Genomic DNA, 20,550 nt, shown 5'->3' on the forward strand with positions numbered 1-20,550 from the left:
TTAGTTTCAGGCGTAAACAATGATTTGGTATTTGTATATACTGTGAAATGATCACAGTAAGTCTAGCTGACATCTACACTCATACTTTCAAAGGTGCCCCTTCGACTTACAATTTTTTAATGTTTATTTATTTATTTTCAGAGAGAGAGAAAGAGAACACAAGCAAGGGAGGGTCAGAGAGAGAGGAGAGAGAGAATCCCAAGCAGATTCTGTGCCATTAGTGCAGAGCCTAACACAAGGCTCGATCTCCCAAACCATGATATCATGACCTGAGCCAAAATCAAGAGCAGGATGCTTAAAAGACTGAACCACCCAGATGCCCCTGACTACAATTTTGGCTTTGTGGAAAAGACTTAGCCATGAATTTAGATATATTGAATTCTAGATTATTTCCCTGTCATTTCTTACCATGATATCTCACCTACAAAGTCATATCATGGTATCATCTCACCTATCATTTCTCACCTTCCTAGGCTCCAGAATCCTAACATCTTTGGTCTGTTCCCCATAAGTAATCACTATTTTATCTCTACGGTCATCTTATACGCCCTTCTAATTCCAATTTTCCCAAGTTTAAGGCTAGTAGCCACAGAAGCCAAAAAGGGGAAAGTTACAAAAAGAAGGGGTTAGCCAACAACAACAAAAAGAAAACCAGGAAAAATAAATAATTAGAAAAGGTTTTCAGACCTGACTGTATGGAGGGTATTGGTAGCTTACCAGAAAACCAATCTCAGTAGTAAGATAGATCTCCCTTTCTTACACTACAGATCTTTGAGACGAAGAATGACAGAGTCCTACAAATTGAAATGCAGACATGAAAAATTGAGTTGCTTTTATAAAAACATGCAATCCATTGCATTTATTACCTAGGAGAAATTTTTGTTGATTTTACTGATCACATATATATTGGCAATAATATCTTACTTGGGGATGGTGTTTACATTTTGTATCATATTCTCATATATCTTATTTGAGCCTTATAATAGCGATGTAAGATTTCAAAGATGAGAACACCAACTGTCTGAAAACTTGTCTGAGACCACCCAATATACAGATCTAAATACACTGCTTTGCCTACCTTTCCTTGAGACATGTCTGTGACTTGGCTGATGTAAGGATTCAAATGTGGTAGAAGCTAACTCACCTGTATGGAATCAGAATTCATGAACTTGGTCTTACAAGGATTGACTCTACCCAACTTACCGAACTAGCTGTTAAAAACACATAGCGCCATCAGGGCACCTGGGTGGCTCACCAAGAGCATCCAACTCTTGGTTTTAGCTCAGGTCATGATCTCACAGTGGGATCGAGCCCCAAATCAGACTCTGTGCAGACAGTGCAGAGCCTGCTTGGGATTCTCTGTCTCCCTCTCTGCCCCTCCCCTGATTTGCAGTTCAGCTCTCGCTCTCTCTCTCTCTCTCTCTCTCTCTCGCGCAAAGTAAATAAATAAACTTAAAAACAACAATTAGTCCCGGTACAGTGAAAGCAATGATATAGGAAAACAAAATTAGTAGTAGTACCAGTAGGACCCGAATATCCCATGATAAAATTAACAAATACTTGATTGCCTACAACATGCCAAGTACTGCACCTTTTTATCTCCTTTAATCCTCAGGACACCTTAAGAGGTATTTTTTGCCGCATTTACACATGAGTAAACCATGTAAACCTGAGAACCTCTCCAGTTTACTGGAGCAGAGAGCAAGCATGTGAATCAGGATTTGGTTTGCTTGTGAATCCCAAACACCAAATAACTTCTTTTTTTTTTTTAATTTTTCTGTGATGGTGGGAATAAAAAGCAGCACAAAAAGGTTATTAATTCATCCTTGAAGGATATGAATATGCTCTATGTAGATAGTCTTTGTCCCATTTCCTCCCACTTTCAACATCAATTCTTCAGTATCATAACTTCCAGTCTCTCAAACCCATCCTTTCCCCATGATACATGAACCACGAGATGTCTTCACTCTCCTCCCAGCTCAGAGTCTAGACCGTATGACCAACTGTTTTCACACTGTGTTCCCTGATGCGTTAGAATCCTTCACTCCTTTGTCCTTCCCATTTCTGGCTTCCTGATCTCAAGATCATGCGTTAGATTGTGCTACAGTTGCTCTTGGACTGCTGAGTGCTGCTGCCTCCAGTCAGTGTTAAGGATGTCCACTGTAAATTTGTGCTGTCTAATCTTACCAGGGACCTCACGGCTGCTCCCCGGTTCTAATAGTCATGCTTGAACAATTTCCCATCACATTCTCCAAGTGGCTTTTTCTAATTACTTACAGCCTCTCTAATACCTTAACCCCATGCCTTGCTGCCTTCTGTTGAACATACACATTGTCTGCTATGTCAGGAAAGATAAGAAGACCCCTCCCCAGACCCAGCTACTGCAACCCCTCTGCCTCCACCATTTTCACTTAGCATTTTCCCTCTGCCTCTTGCTCACAGGGAAAGCGTGGGCTTACCTCCTGTGCATTTTTTCCCCATACTTTGTTGACTTCTCAAGAAATCTTCATTTAACAATGAGGTGTTCCCTTGCCTATTTTTTGAAACTTTCACCTGTCTATGGCCCCTTCAGTTCTGCTTATGAACAAGTCCAGGTTTTCCCTGTTAAAAATGAAATGAAATGAAAATTAAAAATTAAATTTTCTCCAGTCTGCTATTCTTTCACTGCTATGCTGTATTTCTCGACAAGAGAGAGAAATTATATCTGTTCACTTGTTTACTTGAGCACTAACTTCTCATCCACTGCTTAATACATTTCAATATGACTTCCACCTACATGTATTCTAATCATTTTTAGCTTAGGAAAGTGAATTCTAAGAATGAATGCCAAAGTCTGAAGCATGATAATTAGTTTTGAGTAAAGATTAACATCCAAATTAAGTAATTACAAACATAGCTGTACCTGTAATGACTGTGCTCAAAGATTATTTAGTTGGGGAGGGGTATGGCATGGTGGAGGAGGTGGGGGGCCTTCTGTGCCTGGAGGGATGGTGGGTGCCGGCCGAGCCCCAGGCAGCCCCCTGTCCTTCCCGAGCCAGACCCCCGTTCTGTGACTTCCAGGGTAACCTGAGGCCCGTGCCAGGCAGAACCTCCATTTCCAGGCTGCGTAACGGTCAGGAGTGCTTGAGCCGAACTGAATGTTGACAGTTTTCAGGCATTTCTACCACAATATTGGAATTGAACACATTGGCCAAATAAAATTGAAATTAAAAAAAAAAATGTAGGCAGGGAAGTGAGGAGATAGATCAGAAAGATTTGCCAAAAGAAAAGGGGGGTGGGGAATAGCACGGAATATGGGAAGAGAAGGTTAAGAGGCTGTCTCAAAATAATAGGGATGATTGCCTTTGGGAGTTACATATTGTAAATGGTCTCTGTTACCACAGCCGGCATAGAATGCAAGTAAGGTCCCCTGCATCTCTACACATTCTGCAGACTGAGGGGCTCCAGTTTCCTCCCCAGAGTCACAACATGGTTTCAGATTCTTTTTTTTTTTAACGTTTATTTATTTTTGAGACAGAGAGAGACAGAGCATGAACGGCGGAGGGTCAGAGAGAGAGGGAGACACAGAATCTGAAACAGGCTCCAGGCTCTGAGCGGCCAGCACAGAGCCCGACGCGGGGCTTGAACTCACGGACCGTGAGATCATGACCTGAGCCGAAGTCGGACGCTTAAGCGACTGAGCCACCCAGGCTCCCGTTTCAGATTCTTAATACCTAGGTGATCGTAATAGTTGCTCAAATGCGTACCTGCCTCCAGGTTCTTTTCTCTCCTTGGTAATTCACCCCACATGCTGATGCTATTGTCTGATTTTCTTTGCCTATAGCAAGAACTAAAGAAAATGTGAATGAATGAATGAATGAATGAATGAATGAAAAAAATCCCCAAATTACATGATCAATATGACCTTCATGAAGATTTTTTTCAGTGATAAATCATTTTTTTTAAAAAAAGAACTTATGTAGAGAAAAAATACTGTTCTACCAGAGCCAAGAAGCCTTGGCAAGAGAGGGGGTTGGGAGCAGTGGAGGTCATTTTAAGGTATGTGAAACCAAACCAAAACAAAACAAAACAAAAACCTGCTTTTCTTAAAACTTAAACATTAAGGAAAGGACTAAGCATGCACACACACACACACACACACACACACACACACACACAATTTCCAGAATTTAATTTGCTAAACACTGTTTGGTGGTCTGCTTTTCACAGAAAGCTAGAAGTTATATGGAAGTAGAAGTTTATTCAAGTCATAAATGGTAAAAATCTCAACGTATACCGATTAGACTGTACGCAGCCAGTTAAAAAAGTACAGTGCAAATAAAATTTGTGAATTCAGCTTATTCTTGTCACTAGGTGACAGACACCTATGTCAATCACCAATAATTTTATAGAATCACTCAGTTCCCAAGCTTTTATTTCCCATAAGATAAAAATGCATTGAAATTATGAATATTTTACAATGCAATTTTATTATTAAAATCATTTTCTCTGCACAATTATTCTGTTGGAAAAATCATGTCTATGTTTTATTACCATGCTTTCATTTATAATTTAGCAGTTGTAGTTAGTGTAAAATATGTCAGTTTAAGAATTAATTCTTTTCATAATGGCATATTATTTTTTATTTCTAGTAGATATTTGAAGTTGGTATTTAGTTCTTAAGTTCGTTTTCAACAATCTATCTCAGCATGATTTGAAAAAGAGTCTTAGGGTTCAACTTGGGTTGGGATAATTTAGCAAAGGTGCAAAATGCTCAAATCATGTAAAAATAAGTCTCGTGAAATAGTAATGAAAATGAAATAAGCTTTTGATTTTCCCTGTGAGAGATAACCTTAATTTTATGAAGAAATTAAATTACTGGTGATGCTTCAGGTAACAGTTTCTGCAAAAGATTTTAGAAAGGAATATGTAAGACATAGGAAGTTGAACTATAATCAGTAAACTGTTCAGGTCAGGTTGAACTCAGTAATCAACAAGGTCTTTGTTTAAATCTTCTTATGAATAAATTACTTTTTTCACATCAGTAAAAAAAAAATCAGACCTCAGAATCATCCTGGCAGCTGTGCAGCAGTTGACGTGGTCTTTTTTTAGTAAAGAATTATCAGATGTCATTAATTGCAAATTTTTCTTTTTCAAATGAGAGATTTTGCCGCTCTCCCTGCAGACTGTTCATGGATCAGCAGGCTTCAATGCCAGGCCAGGAGAGACTTTTGTTTTTATTGTCTGCTTCTCTATGTAACCTTTACTTCAACTTTTGTTACTTGCAGTTGTTGGCGTAATATATTTTGTAAACTTCGTTTTATTATTGTTCGTAATATTCAGGTATTGTCTTTAACTCAGAATCACCATATTTAAGGCAAGGGTAAGCAAATGTTTCCTGTAAAAAGGCAAGTAGTAAATATGTTAGTCTTTGTGGCCATATGGTCATTGCAGCAACTCCGAATTCTATAGTTATAGTACAAACACGGCTCTAAACAGTACATAAACAAATGTTTGTGGGTGTGTTTCAGTAAAACTTTATTTACAAAAAACATGTGGCAGTAAGAATTGGGCCATAGTTTGCTGACCCCTAACCTAAAGGAGTACCTTTCTGTGGATGCAGAGAGATGAGAGGTTCAAGGACATAAGAAATATCAACCTCTCATGCTATATAATTCATTAGGTTTCAGTGGCTCCAAAAATAAATATTGCAAGCAAATGAAGTGCTATAGAAATCCAGATTTGCTTTCACTGTTTGCTCTTATAAGTTATAGTTTGTTAATGAAATAATTTTACTCAACAAACATCTACTGAGCACCTGTCATGAGATTGATACTCTATTGACAGGTGTGATACAAAGTATACACTTTTATATTAAAGAATAGACTCTCAGTAATTTTTAATTTTTCCCCAGCACATCAGCCTCTTATATATGCTGCTATATCCAACACTACTACTTTCTACCTCAGTTCAGGAGAACGAGGACTCTGACTTTGAACTTCCCTAGGCTCTCATCTCATCACTCCCACCCTAAGGACTTCAGAAGTCAGTGTTCCTTTTTTATTATATTATTTTTACTTAAGAAAAAGAGATTCAAGGAGTTCCTGGACGGCTCAGTTGGTTAAGCACCCAACTCTTGATCTCAGCTCAGGTCTTGATCTCAGGGTTGTGAGTTCAAACTCCACACTGGGCATGAAGCCTACTTAAAAAAAGAAAAGAAGAGAAAAAGAGATTCAAAACTCTAGTGTACTGTGTCAGACTTCTTTATTTTGAGCTTAGGGAAGGGCTTGGTTTCAATTCCTGTATCTTACTGCAGTAACAATTAGAGCAGCCATTTCATTTCCCCTGGGAGACAGCTGAGATTGATAAATACGTTTTAAAAATCCATTCTTTAAAACTTATGCTTCTGGAGAATAGGGCATATAGACCTAAAAGGAAAGAGCAGCAATTCAAACATTCTTCAAGCCTGCCGCTGTGACTCTGCTCAAAAAAGTAACTCTACAGATTTTTTTTTTTGGAAATGCGCCATTCATATTTTTAAAAGATTTCAAAAAATATTTCTAATCAAATTTATTAACAACTTCTAAATCACAAGCATTATTGAAGTACTGAGATTTGAATTACAGTCTTGAGGTATGAAAAGCTTATCCCATCTAATGTGGAAATAAACTTTTTTTTAATTTGTAGATGAACATAATGAAGATTTCATAGACTGTGAGTCTATGACATTCAAGTTCATAAGAATTCAGTAAACCAGTTGAATTCTGAATTCCTTGGAAGATGTAGTAATTAACATTTTTTTTTAATTTTTTTAACGTTTTTTTTTTTATTTATTTTTGAGACAGAGAGAGACAGAGCATGAACGGGGGAGGGGCAGAGAGAGAGGGAGACACAGAATCGGAAGCAGGCTCCAGGCTCTGAGCCATCAGCCCAGAGCCCGACGCAGGGCTCGAACTCACGGACCGTGATATCGTGACCTCAGCTGAAGTCGGACGCTTAACCGACTGAGCCACCCAGGCGCCCCAGTAATTAGCATTTTAAAGCAATAGAATTCACTGTACTTGAACTTTATGCGACCAGCAATCTTTGTGACTGTTAAACAATGGTGATTATTGACAGTTTAGGTCATTAATTGGGACCAAATATATGTGCATCTTCCTGGGAAAATCTTTGTAATATTTCCAATCTGAACTTTCAATACTCACTTTATTCTTTGGTAACATGTTAACATTTTTCAGAATTCTTCCACATAGATACTAAATTATATATCATGCTTCTATAAAGCTGTCACCAAAATAAAACAGCAAAATTATCAGGTTAAAACATTCCTCACAATGCTTGTATATATGAAATCAAGCTGATGCTCACAGACACTGATGTATTAAATAGATTAAGCTGAGGATATGCCTCAATAGTTGTGCCGTTAAAACTGGCATTAGTATCGGAACGATATGATAGTGCATTTTTGAGTTACTAGTATCTAATGCTTAACAATATGAGCATGAGTAGCAAGTGAAAGGAAATTAATATTGGGCATAGATTCCATTCTAGCATCAAGTTGGAGTCAAATGTCCATGCTTTCTAATTCTTAGGTTGCAGTTTCTAATACAGTCTCGTATGAGTGAGGGAAGTAATCCACTGGGGAGCAATGTCCTCTGGGAGAGCTCATCCTGACTGCCTTGTCCTTCCCCAGGATCTGTCACTGTGAGGGGGATGAAGAGAGCCCCCTCATCACACCCTGTCGCTGCACCGGCACCCTGCGCTTTGTCCACCAGTCCTGCCTCCACCAGTGGATCAAGAGCTCAGACACGCGCTGCTGTGAGCTCTGCAAGTATGATTTCATCATGGAGACTAAGCTCAAACCCCTCCGGAAGGTATGGTATTGGCAGGAGTTGGTTTGAAAGAGAGCACTTGCAAGCAGGCATGTTTTAAGAATCCATTTCTTTCCCCAATAGAATTTGGTAATATGCTAATAACCACGTAGATACATGTCTTGTGTTGGGCTCAGTATGTAAAACATCCAAGTGTTTGCAAATAATCCTTTATCTCCGTTTTATGTACTGGGCCTCTGATTTTATGTCAATTCCTCCAAATTAAAAAAAAAAAAAGTGTGTGTGTGTGTGTGTGTGTGTGTGTGTGTGTGTACGATGTATGTGTTTGTGTGTGATATATATATATATACACACACACATACACAACAAATATACTAGTAATTCGGAGAATTGAACGGATGGAAACTTGAGTACATGGTACTTACTGAGGTCAATTCTCTGGAAGGTTAGGATAATAGCTTACATTAAATAATATGAATTCATCTAATTTCTTGATAATCAGGCATTAGGTAATAGAAGAGAATGTTTTCTTCCATAAGATGTGAACTCTTTGGCCTTTATTTGGGGATTTTATTTAGTTCATGTATAATTACAGTAGATAGAAAAAGTATTATTTTCTATATTGTGCATCAAGCTGTAAGGGAGATGTAAGTATATTTTTATCTATAAAATGTAGATAATCTTAAATATAATCTATAAAATAGATAATCTATAAAATAGATAATCTATAAAATATAGATAATAACTTAATCTTCAAATTCCTCATTTACATTTCTCTAAAGAAGGAAGGTAAGAATACAAGTCAAATATAATTAGCATCTCATTCAACGCTAGCAAAGGACAACTTGGGAAGGACACAAATGAAGACCATGAACTTTATGTAATTCATGCCTTATAGTTGTGGCCCTGGATTTTAGCATGTAACTTCTCTTTTTACCTAACTTCAGCCTTACATATATGGATGTCTCAATTTCCAAAGGAGAGTCTAGAGACTGCAATTTAAATAATGAATGTGCCTAGAGCTGCTTTTTCATTGAAATTAAATGCAAAACAAAAGTGGATGAAAAGAACATTGCTTAGAAGTAAACATGAGGAGGGGCACCTGGGTGGCTCAGTTGGTTGAGCCTCCGACTTCACCTCAGGTCATGATCTTATGGTTCATGAGTTCAAGCCCCATGTTGGGCTCTGTGCTGACAGCTTAGAGCCTGGAGCCTGTTTCAGATTCTGTGTCTCCCTCTCTCTCTGCCTCTTCCCTGCTCATGTTCTGTCTCTCTGAAAAATAAACATTAAAAAAAAGAAAGAAAGAAACATGAGGAGGTCCAGGATGAGGAGGGATGTAAAGCAAAAAAAGAATATTCCAATAGGATTCTGATTGGTTCCTGCCCATTGCAATTCTTCATTAATTCTGTAAATCCTGGGAAGGGAAAATAGCATTTCTTGCCTTTGCACAATTTTGATTTTTAAAGTCTCCAAATGGTTTATAGATGTCAAAACTGATGTTCAAAATGCCTTTGGGCTATGCAGTGTCTTTTTTTAATGTATGGGGTAACTTGGGTGACAAAAGGTGGCACTCTGTTCCTCCAGGTCCCAGAGCAATCAATGCCAGAAATAGAAATGGACCCTTACTCTTTGTCCTTTGCCTCATCCATTGAACAGATGCTGTGTGATGTCTGGAGTAGCTAAATAACACATTGTGCTCTGTGATTCTGTAAATTTCTCTTCATACCCCTCAGGGAACTACAAATTGTTTCATAGCATCTGTAGATTTCTCCATGGGTTTCTTTTTTCAACTTGCATCCATATAAAATTTTCATTTCAACTTTGTCAAGTGTAATATTTCATTTCAAGAGCAACAATCTAGGATAAAAAAAATTCAGATTTTCTTTTCTTCATGCTATCTATCCCTCCCCTGTTTTTGTGTAATAAACATTACATGATGCTGTATGGAACTTGAAAAGTCTTCTTCTACCTTCAGATTTTGTGGAATCATCCCTTATATACAACTTTGATCCTTTCTTAGTATACCATTCCCAATAATTTACAACCTTATCACGAAATCCCTTTCTTCTCAACTAAACTATTTATAAACCAGAGAATGACAGTGAATACATCTGTCTTTTTTAATCTTCTTAATAATGAATATGTTGTAGCAACCTAGTGGGCACCTACTAGCTGTCAATTCATGAAATACCCTACTTTCTTTTTAAAAACATTTCCTTTGTCATAAATATTAATGAAGGACAGCATCTCAACATCCGCCAGTTTTAATAGCATGTGTATATGTATAGAGGATGTTAGAATCTAATCCAGAAGTTGCTTCCTGACAGCCCACAGATGTGTTTTATTTGACCCACGGGCCTTAAAATTTGAATTAGTTATCAACATTTAGATGTGTGATTATTTCATGTAAAATTCCACATATTTGTATTTGTTTGAAAACCTACAGTATCTAGCTTTACTGGAACCACATTTCCATAGGGCAACATCTAAGGGGTAGCTAAGTGCAGCTAAATGGTGTTTAGTGCCTTTAAAAGGCTATTTGCATTCAAGTTCTCTGCATTTCTCACTGTCCCTCCCTCTCTGGTCCTGACACCTTGTGCCATCCCCACTTATCTTTTTTTTTTTTTTTAATGTTTATTTATTTTTTGAAAGGGAGACAGAATGCAAGCAAGGGAAAGGCAGGGAGAGAGGGAGACACAGAATCTGAAGCAGGCTCCAGGCTCCAAGCTGTCAGCACAGAGCCTGATACAGGGCTGGAACCCATGAACCATGAGATCCTGACCTGAACCAAAGTCTGAAGCTTTACCAACTGAGCCGCCCAGGCCCCACCCTCATTCCCACTCATCTGAATGCCTTTGTGGCTCTAGTGTTAGGATCTGAATTTTCAACTCCTGATCTAACATGAGCCCTAGATATAAGAAACATACATTCTGTCCCTGTCTCTATGATTTATAGGTTTTAAAAACCTAGAAGTATTCCAAACTTTTACTTTCTTCTTTAAAAGTATAGGGCATTAGCATAATACTTAAATGACAGTATCCAAAACAACTTCAGATTCTGAAGTGATACGAACTCTACAGATATAAGGCATGTGTAAACTGTTCTAGATGGCTTATTTTGATGGCACTAAGATTCATCAACAGTGTTCTTTTGATAGTTTTTAATTGGTCATTACAAATGACAGGTATAGCATTTGGTTAGGATATATACGAAGTACATTCCATTAATTGCTCTCAACTCAGTAATTCCATTACAGTTTATAACGTTCTAAAGACCAGCCACATGAAACAATTAATTTAGCTAATTATTCTGAATTTCTACCATTAGCCAATACGGGCAGGAGATTCTGTTTAGATAAAATGGCTTCTTAAAGTAGAAAGGTGCAAATCTTCATAGTCTGACGAACCTTGGGGCTTAATAGTCTTGAAAGAGATCAGTAAAACCTTACTTCATTAATTGCTACTATTGCTACACCAAAATCTTCAGTTAGTAAATTCATCAAGGTATCCTAATGTCTCCAGAAAAAAAAAAATCTTTAAAATCTAAATAAAGTCAAGGGCTTATGTGAGAAAAAGCAATTTTCATCATCTTTAAGTCAGTAGCTCACCTACTTTTATAACACTCAATAAAAGTCCCATTATTCTACTGGTTACCCAGGGTCAGCAGTAATTCTCAGAGCCCAGAAAAGTCAAAAGGATAAAAATATACAAAGCATTGCAATTTGGAAATGCATACCATATCAGTTAGGAAGCCTAAAATCTTCTCCTATTCTGAAGCTGAAGAGTTGCATGAGGTTCAGATTTGAGTCTGAATTGGAAAGACCAGTTGCTGGATATGAAGCTAAGCTTATGAGGCCAGAAAATGCCACTGACAGCTTTATATTCTCCCCTGAATTATTTCTTTATATAGTTTTTCATATGCATGCTATTTGACAAATATATAATATTTGAATATGTAATATTCAATTCTATGCATCCTTTTATTCCTTGTCTTGTTTTTTCACTTAAATTAATCAGGGAATCAATTACCTTTGATTTAGCAATGATTAGATTGAACCATATGCACTTGTCATTTTTGTAGATCAAAAACAGTTGAATATTGGGAAGTTCATAAAATACAAGTTCTGTGTGAATTTATTACGCCAAATAAAAAGGAGTGATCATTTTGGTATTTCTACATTTCCACCATAATGACTTCCAATGCTTTAGTTGAAATATCTACTAAAAAAGAAAAAAAAAAGAACTGTATTGGACAAATGCAAATGCTATGTTAATTCCTTCCCTTCCTTAATTTGATGTGACATCTGGCTTTCAGAAGAGCCAATGCAAGTTACCATAGCAGGCCAACTGCCCAAAGGTTATAATTCTTTACTAATCTCGAGGTATCACAGTTCATAGTCTTAAAATTGGAAACAACAGAGAATGTGGTCATATGCCTAGCCAGGGTCTTCTAGTACCCTATTGAATAATATCGCCTAGTCATACATAAGAAAATTCAGAACGCTTCATTTACTTACCATGGTGGAGAATTTGCAATGTCATTAATACAACCGCCACATACTGAATTTCTACTGTGTACCGAATATTTAGAAAATACCAACTAACTTAATCTTCATTACAACTCCATTTTCTGTAGGCACACGAAGCCTATTTTAGATAAGGAAAATGAGACACATCAGACACTTACATGCCAATCAAAAAGAATGAAATCTTGCCATTTGCAACTACATGGATGGAACTGAAGGGTATTATGCTAAGCGAAATTAGCCAGGCAGAGAAAGACATATATCATATGACTTCACTCATATGAGGACTTTAAGACACAGAACAGATGAACACAAGGGAAGAGAAGCAAAAATAATATAAAAACAGAGAGGGGGACAAAACACAAGAGACTTAAATATGGAGAACAAACAGAGGGTTACTGGAGGGGGTGTGGGAGGGGGGATGGGCTAAATGGGTAAATCATCATTGCACTATATGCTAACTAATTTGGATGTAAATTAAAACATATATATATATATATATATATATATATATATATATATATATATATCACACATGCCAGAGCTCCGTGATTCTAGAGCTTTGTTCATTGTACTGTGCCACACTCCCATAAGTGGCTGATAGACTCTCTCTTGAAGAATCAAAACTTCAGTTTTTACTTAGACCATCTTTAAGGGAAATCTTCCCGAATAAACCTTTCTAAAATAATTTTTTTTCTAAAATCTCTCTTCTTAAACATGGATGTTTTTACCCAAGGTATTTTCGTAATACTTAGTTCCATCATCACGTATACATCATTTATTTTACAGGTTGAAAATCATTAACTGGCTCACTAGATTGAAACACATAGAAAGCTGTTATCTTTGTTAATTTTAAAAATAACACTGTCAGTTATTTTACCAGCAAAAAATGAGTTTATTCAGGAATAGCAGAGAATTACAGTTTAGGTCAAGCAAACTACAGCAAAACTATAGGCAAGTGCAGAGAACAAGGAGAGGAATGCTCTTTTATAGAACAACAAGGGAAGTTGTGAGGGGTTATAAAGAAAAGAGTCCATTGTAGTAAACTTGGAGTTCAAAGTATACTGGCTTTTCATTAGCTGATTTGTGGCTGTCTTTCATTGGCTGAGCTGGGGGGGAGCAGAGAAACACCTTTTTTCCTCCTGCTGAGGTAGCAAAGTGTAGCTAAAGTGGTATCACTTTCAAGGTTCCTTTCTTCCTGTTGATGACTGTAGTAGGGTGTGTAAACTACCCCCTTCTGGTCTTCTGACTTCATTTTATTTTTGTTTTAATTTTTTTTAAGTTTTATTCATTTTTTTTTTGAGAGAGAGAGAGTGTGTGTGTGTGTGTGAGCGGGGTAGGGGCAGAGAGAGAGGGAGACACAGATTCTGAAGCAGACTCCAGGCTCTGAGCTGTCAGCACAGAGCCCGATGCGGGACTTGAACTCTGGAACTGGGAGATCCTACCTGACCTGAGCCAAAGTCAGAGGCTTAACTGACTGAGCCACCCAGGCACCCCTCCTGTCTTCATTTTAAACAAGATTTCTTTTATTAATTTTTACATCTTTATTCTGCACTTGCCAGCGTGCTGTGTTTTGAACACCCTTTGTAGGGGAAGAAAAGTTTTCCCTTCTTCCTTTTTAGGTCCTTTGGCTGGTCTGATAATTAAATCAATATAAGACTGATTACCAGGGGCACCTGGGTGGCTCAGGCGGTTAAGCATCCCACTCTTGGTTTTGACTCAGGTCTTGATCTCATGGGTTCAAGCCCCACATGGGGTTCTGCACTGATAGCATGGAGCCTATTTGGATTCTCTCTCTCTCTCTCTCTCTCTCTCTCTCTCTCTCTCTCTCTCTCCCTCTGCCCTCTCCTCCTGCTTGCACTCTCTCAAAAATAAACAAAAATTTAACAAAAAAAGACTGATTAACGGTACAAAAACAAAAGTTTAATAATATGTCTACATGGGAGAGACCCAGGAAAACCAAGTAACACTGAAATGACCAAAGCCATCACCTTAAATACCATCGTCAGCTAAAGACAGAAGAGATGTTTGGGATAAAGAGGACACCAGTTATGGGAGGTTACCAGGGAAAACATAGTAAACAAGGGTAAGGTTGTTAAGTAGCTTTAAGTTGTTGCCTTCTTCATTGGTAAGAGTTCTAGAAATTGGCTCTTCTAGTACAGTAAGAGATCTATCCTTACCAGTGGAGATTTTCCTTATAAATGTAAATGCTTCTTACAAAAGGGTAACTTCTGCTGGATTTTTAGAGCTTTTCTGTCTGCTTTGTTTTAAAAATAACCAGTTTAAAATAATCACTATGTCAAAGAAGCATATTTTAAGGTGGCAAAATCTGCTCCCCTTCACCTTTTATCCGTTTTGTTGTTTTCATTCTTCCTCCTCACAGAATCTGCTGTTAATGTCTCCGTTCCTTCAGTAGCCCTTGTTCACAATTTTACATAGCTACTGCTCTTCTGCTTTAAACAACAACAGCAATAATCACGAGTTATAAAATTAGGTATATAAAAGGCCCAGTTCTAGATGAACTTCTGCAAGATTCTCTTTTGATCACTGGCAAGAGTTTTAGTGGGTATGAACATTTTGGCATCATTCCAGGATTCTTGGACCCCTCTTTGGCATCCTTCTTACTTCTCAGTTTTACTTGGAATTACATGATAAAAAAAAAGCCCTCAGAAAATATGTTTTTTAATGTTTATTTATATTTGAGAAAGAGAGAGACAGAGCATGAATGAGGGAGGGGCAGAGAGTCAGAGACAGAATCAGAAGCAGGCTCCAGGCTCTGAGCTGTCAGCACAGAGCCCGATATGGGACTTGAACCCATGAACTGTGAGATCATGACCTGAGCCAAAGTCGGATGCTTAACAGACTGAACCACTTTGGCGCCCCATCAAATAAGGTTTTGATGTTTCCAGGAGGTTTCCTTATAATCAGAGCCCAGTTCTGGGGAGTAGGTTTGCTGTTTCATTTCTTCAGAAATGTATAGGCTTGGAGGCAATGAAAATCTCTGCCCTAGTATGAGGCTAGATGAAACTTTCTTTATACTTGCAAAAATTATCCATACTCATCATTTGCAATGCATACTAGCCCTGTCATCTTGCTGTGTTTCAGTTCCATTATTATAGGAGCCCTAAGTGCAGTGATTTAGAACACTCAAAAAATTATTTTGTTTTCAACGTAACACTTTCCAAATGAGCCACGTAAGCTCTTCACAGCAAATTTCTCTATCCAGTGGTGGTGTTGTCTGCCACCAACAGATCCCCTTACTTCTCACGGCTTCTTTTGGTGAGAAGGAGGACCCCAACAGGCTCCTTAGCTGATAGCCCTGGGAAGGGAAGGGACAGGTAAACCACAAAATAACAAAAAGATGATTAAAAGAGAAGCATTTCAACTCAGTTGGAGCATTATCTTTTCTACTAAAATCGTTTCATTTTGCTTTAGTTTTTTTATGTTTGTTTTATTGCCTTAACAGGTTCATGTCTGTGGGGCGTCTGGACTGAATGGGGGCGGTGGCATGGTGGGGCGGGGGGAGGGGATTCACCTGAGGCAGAACAAGACATAGGAGTTTATTGAATCAGTACGAAGGAGCAGTGGGCAGGACAGCAAAGGAGAGACTGTCTGCATTGAGGGAGTGGGGAGGAGCCACAGTTACAGGGCTGAGTAAGGGAGTATGGAGACACGGAATTCTCTCTTTTCTGGAAGTCTCAGGAACTGTGCCTGGTTGTAACTGGTCAGTTAGAGTCTATGACTGTTTCAAGGTGGGTTGCTTAATGAGCCTGTTTGCGTCACCTCGGCGGTCACTGTGGGTCCTTTTCCCTTGCTTAAGTTTCTGTTGCTCAAGATTGTTGCCTAAAAGCAGCCTCTACAATGCCCTCAGAACTATAATTGATATATATATATATATATATTTCTTAATTTTTTAATGTTTGTTTATTTTTGAGAGAGACAGAGACACAGTGTGAGCAAGGGAGGGGCAGAGAGAGAGGGAGACACAGAACCAAAGCAGGCTTCAGGCTCTGAGCTGTCAGCACAGAGCCCGACGCGGGGGCGGGGCTCGAACTCACAAAACGCGCCAAAGTCAGACGCTTAACTGACTGAGCCACTCAGGCGCCCCTCAGAACTACAACTGACATTTTAATTAAAATAATATTAAATATGAGTAGATAGCAATGCCAACATGTCTTATGTCAAATAAGATGGAAAATATAAGTGTCTCATGCTTTTTTCTAATAGATACTTGGGATTTATTATAGGGCCTCATCCTTTTGTCTTTTGAGAGAATTCCGACAATTGAATTCGTCTTTAAAATTTCAAGAACAAGAAGACTAGGCAGCTGGGGTCAGCATCACAGAATAGTTTGTTCAAAATAGAAATATTCTTCTGTGGGCAGCAGAAGAACGTATTCGTTTGCGAAGCTTCCATCCATAAACAGTCCTCCCTCTAGGCAGATGTGAACTCCAACCAGTATCAGACTGTGTTCTGAATGATTGCTCTGAGAAAGCTCCAGTCATGCCCAGTTCACTTATTCACTCAACTCACTGTACTGTCTACCATGGTAGTTGTGTTCAATAGGGAACCAAATAGAGAAAAAAAACCTGCTGTCCAAGAGCATACAGCCCACTGCAGGAAGGATGGAAAAAGATGAATTACTTACAATATTTTGTAATAAATTTGAAAAGCATGGTAGTCAATGGGATGGTGGTGTGGGGGAATCAAGAACTTTCTGTAACTCCAGAGGGAATGGTGAAGGTAATTCAAAGAGAGCAAGCCATCATATGTTTGGTGTTTATTTGCGGGACTGTCCATATAAAAGGATTTCTTTTTTAACAGTAACTATAAATACGTAAAAAAATGACTTTCCTCTTGTTGCCCAAGCTTCACATAACATAGGCAAATCAAGAAGATATTACTTAGCAATTGGATATCCAGGACACTGGGGAAAGAGAATTTGGATATAGAAACAGGATTTGACAAGAGGTTGTCACAAAGGAGACTTAAACAATTCTTGAATAATCATCGTTGGCTGGAACATTTCTCTTCCGTACTTCCTTATTAGTAGATACAACTATATATGACTTCAGTTCTGTTTCTTTCTTTGAAAATTATTGCTTGAAGAACATAACCTCACTTCCTTGCTAAGAATGTCATCTTGTGTTACTATTCTAGATATGAAAAGAAATACTTAACCTGATTAGATTTGCTCTTGAAGTCTTTAACAGGATACAGTTCCATCTTTGTGAAAATACAGTTTTATTTTGACCAGGACAGAGGGCCCACAAAATAGAACTTCTTTTATATACTTTGTTTTTTGATATTTGAAACATAAACTATGGTTGAAATGAGGGAATCAATATTACAGTGATCCATATGGAAAGCATAAAAGCATCAAATTAGAATGTGCAGAAGCATATGTACATCTATGTGCGCACACACACACACACACACACACACATACACACACACAGATTTACAAATAAAGATTTCCCCAAAGCATCATCTTATGATTGAGGTTTTTTTAATGAGAAAGAAGTTATATTTGTGTTTCACTTTCATTTTTCTTAAGATGCTATAACAACTGAGTTTCAAATTACTTTCATATTTAAATTTTCCTCCAGCTAAAGACTTTTCTCTCTCAGCTGGAATTATTTCTTAATTCATTTATCCAGTTTCTCAAATCTTGGCATAAAATCTAAGAAAAATTTCTTTGTAAATTTTTGAGTGAATTTTTAAAATTAAGGCCCGAGGAAATCAACATGTTTTTTTTCAAAAGCAAATATTGTAGACCAAATCAAATTGCTTTTCTATTGCATTGAAAGAGAGAAATGAGGAAGACTTTGACATCTCTCTGGAATGATAGTGTCTAACCCTATTGTCTGTGCATCAAATGCTTGTATGCTATTATCAACATTTTAATAATACAGATGTCTGAAAGATTTCACTCCAGAGAGACCTAATCTCTCACAAACCAGCTCCCATCCAATTTTCTATTTTTCTCTACCATCAAGTAGCTGCTCTCCTTTTGTTTCCCACAGAGACATACCACCCACTGCCTCACCATACCAGTGCTATTATCTTTCATATGAACGTTTTGCCCCAAATTAGGTGAATTTACCCACTCAGCCACAGGTGTAGCAGAACCTGCCCCTGTGAAATGTATAGCATGGAATGTTATAAAAGGTGGGGAAAGCAGAACAGGAGGCAGAAGTCCATATCCAGTTTTTTTCCCCCATTTCCTCTGGTAGAGAAGTGAGTGATGGACAGATAGAGACGAGCTATGTTATTCTAACAGAAGCCCTTCCACATGGAAACAGGATGGGAAGAAAAAGAGAGAGAGAACCCTAACACAGAGAATCCAAAACACCAAGAATGATAAATATTTTTAAATTCTCTTTTCACTGACATATAAGGAAAGTAGCTAAGTTAAAAAGAAGAAACAATTCAAACAGTAAAAAAAAAAAAAAAAAAAACGAAACAAAACAAAACAAAAAAACACTGTGCTGGGTTAAGAGTCAGGATGTCAGATTTTAATTCTGGTTCTGAAGCTTAATCATTCTCAGCTGTGCCTCAGTTTCTCCATCTGTAAAACAAGGACTGAATGAGATGATCTTTTAATTTCCTTCCAACTTAAAATTCTGTGATTTCATAAAAAGCAAAGTGAGGAATCCACTTATTTAAAAGGAAATGAAAACAAAGAAATTTTATATTCAAGTGAATTTTAAATGTTCAGAAGGAAAGGAAAAACTGGTATAGAGAGAATTCTTCACATCCACAGTAGCTTAGGTTGTGTTCCTTGGTGGACCGGGGAGACTCTGGGCCCTGATGCCTCCACCAGTCCATCCCATGATATCACCAGAGGCTCTTCTTGGTCTCATCACCATAAAGAATCCAAGGAGAGATGAGAAACAACAGTTGAGTGGTGCAAGTAGGGAAGTTTATTAAAGGGAGAGTACACTCTTGAAATGTGAGAGTGGGCGAGCTCAAGGATAGCTGCTCTCGAGGTTAGGGTCTCTGTCTTTTAACAGATGTTAACTAGGGTGTGGAAAATATATTACTTGGGGAAGGGATATCTTGGGGGCAGGGTTTCGTGCCTTTTCTCCCTTACTTGGTACTTGGTTAGAGGGCCTTCTTTGTCTTGAGCCTGTCTGGCTTGATCTGGCTTCTTGAGGCTTTGTTTTTGGAATGCTGCCCGGGCAGATCTCTAACTTGCCCCATAGCTGGCCATGACTACCCCTTTGCCGGCCTCCAGTCCCTTTAAAGCCTAACAGTTGCAACTAACTGCCTACTCTTAACAGTTCCATAGGACAGGGTGCTGAGTAACAAAGAAGTCCAAGGTCCAGGTCCTAAAAGAAGTAACATATGTGCTTTCTTAATCTTTCTTATTACCCTTTGAAGCAAATCATGGTGAGAAAAATAAGATACACTGTATATTGAAGAAAAGACAACCATTATGGGGCACCTGGGTGGCTCAGTCGGTTAAGAGTCTGACTCCTGGTATCAGCTCAGGTCGTGAACTGCTTGTGGGATGGAGCTCCACATAGGCCTCTGTGCTGACAATGCGGAGCCTGCTTGGGATTTTCTCTCACCCTCTTTCTCAGCCCCTTCCCAACTCATGATCTCTGTCTCTCCCTCTCTTTCTCTCAAAATAAATACACGTTAAAACAAACAAACAAAAGAAAACCATTAAAAGCATGTCTACAGGAAGACAGGAGAGAAGAAAGGGAGACGAGAATAAGGAGGAAAGGAGCAAAGAGAGGAAAGGAGAGTTTGAGGCCAATTGAGGATGAGGAGGCATCCTGAGAGGTGAGTAGAAGCTAGCTAGATATAAGGGTCCAGGCCACACTTCATTTTTTCTCATGAGTTGTAAGCAGGTGTTTCAAGGCTAAAGTAAATTAAAGTAGTTCTGGACAGCAAGCTGTTCTGCAGCCCTGAGACATACATAGAAGATTTCTGACCCTAAGAAAAGAGGCAGGCTGGGATGAAAGCCATCTTCTCCCTGGCACAGTAAAGAAAACCAGAGTAGATTGAAGGTCTAAGCAAATTAGTTTAGTGAGTCTATGAAAGATAATTATATTTTCTTGAAACTTAGAGTTTCTGTAAATACAGAGTTAGCTTAATATGAAAGTTGATATTTCAATGGAGTATTTTTGTCAATGAAGAAAACTAACAAATTTTTGAGCTGGATCTTTTCAGTATCTAGGAAATTACTTGTATCTTAAGCAC

General features: G+C 38.2%; 2 protein-coding genes and 1 long non-coding RNA gene across 13 annotated transcripts in view; 1 reads left to right on the top strand and 2 right to left on the bottom strand.

Moving 5' to 3' along the window:
- The window catches only part of MARCHF1 (membrane associated ring-CH-type finger 1), an 874,367-nt gene that overhangs the window by 812,858 nt on the left and 40,959 nt on the right, over positions 1-20,550 (top strand). For all 11 annotated transcript variants that reach the window (XM_045463907.1, XM_045463928.1, XM_045463961.1 and 8 more), the window contains one exon: positions 7,673-7,853. In XM_045463907.1, coding sequence (XP_045319863.1) covers positions 7,673-7,853 — 181 coding nt within the window. The remainder of the gene's footprint in view (positions 1-7,672; positions 7,854-20,550) is intronic.
- On the bottom strand, positions 1,388-6,883 carry LOC123590639. Its single transcript, XR_006708887.1, has 3 exons — positions 6,871-6,883; positions 6,109-6,112; positions 1,388-3,133 (listed from the first exon to the last, which is right to left on the bottom strand). It is a non-coding gene; the product is annotated as an uncharacterized LOC123590639 (long non-coding RNA).
- The window catches only part of TMA16 (translation machinery associated 16 homolog), an 84,782-nt gene continuing 78,051 nt past the window's right edge, over positions 13,820-20,550 (bottom strand). The window contains exon 8 of the mRNA XM_045464019.1: positions 13,820-15,655. The gene's annotated coding sequence lies outside the window, so the exon portion shown is untranslated. The remainder of the gene's footprint in view (positions 15,656-20,550) is intronic.

Source organism: Leopardus geoffroyi, chromosome B1 (assembly GCF_018350155.1).
Source record: "Leopardus geoffroyi isolate Oge1 chromosome B1, O.geoffroyi_Oge1_pat1.0, whole genome shotgun sequence".
Classification (NCBI taxonomy): Eukaryota; Metazoa; Chordata; class Mammalia; order Carnivora; family Felidae; genus Leopardus; species Leopardus geoffroyi.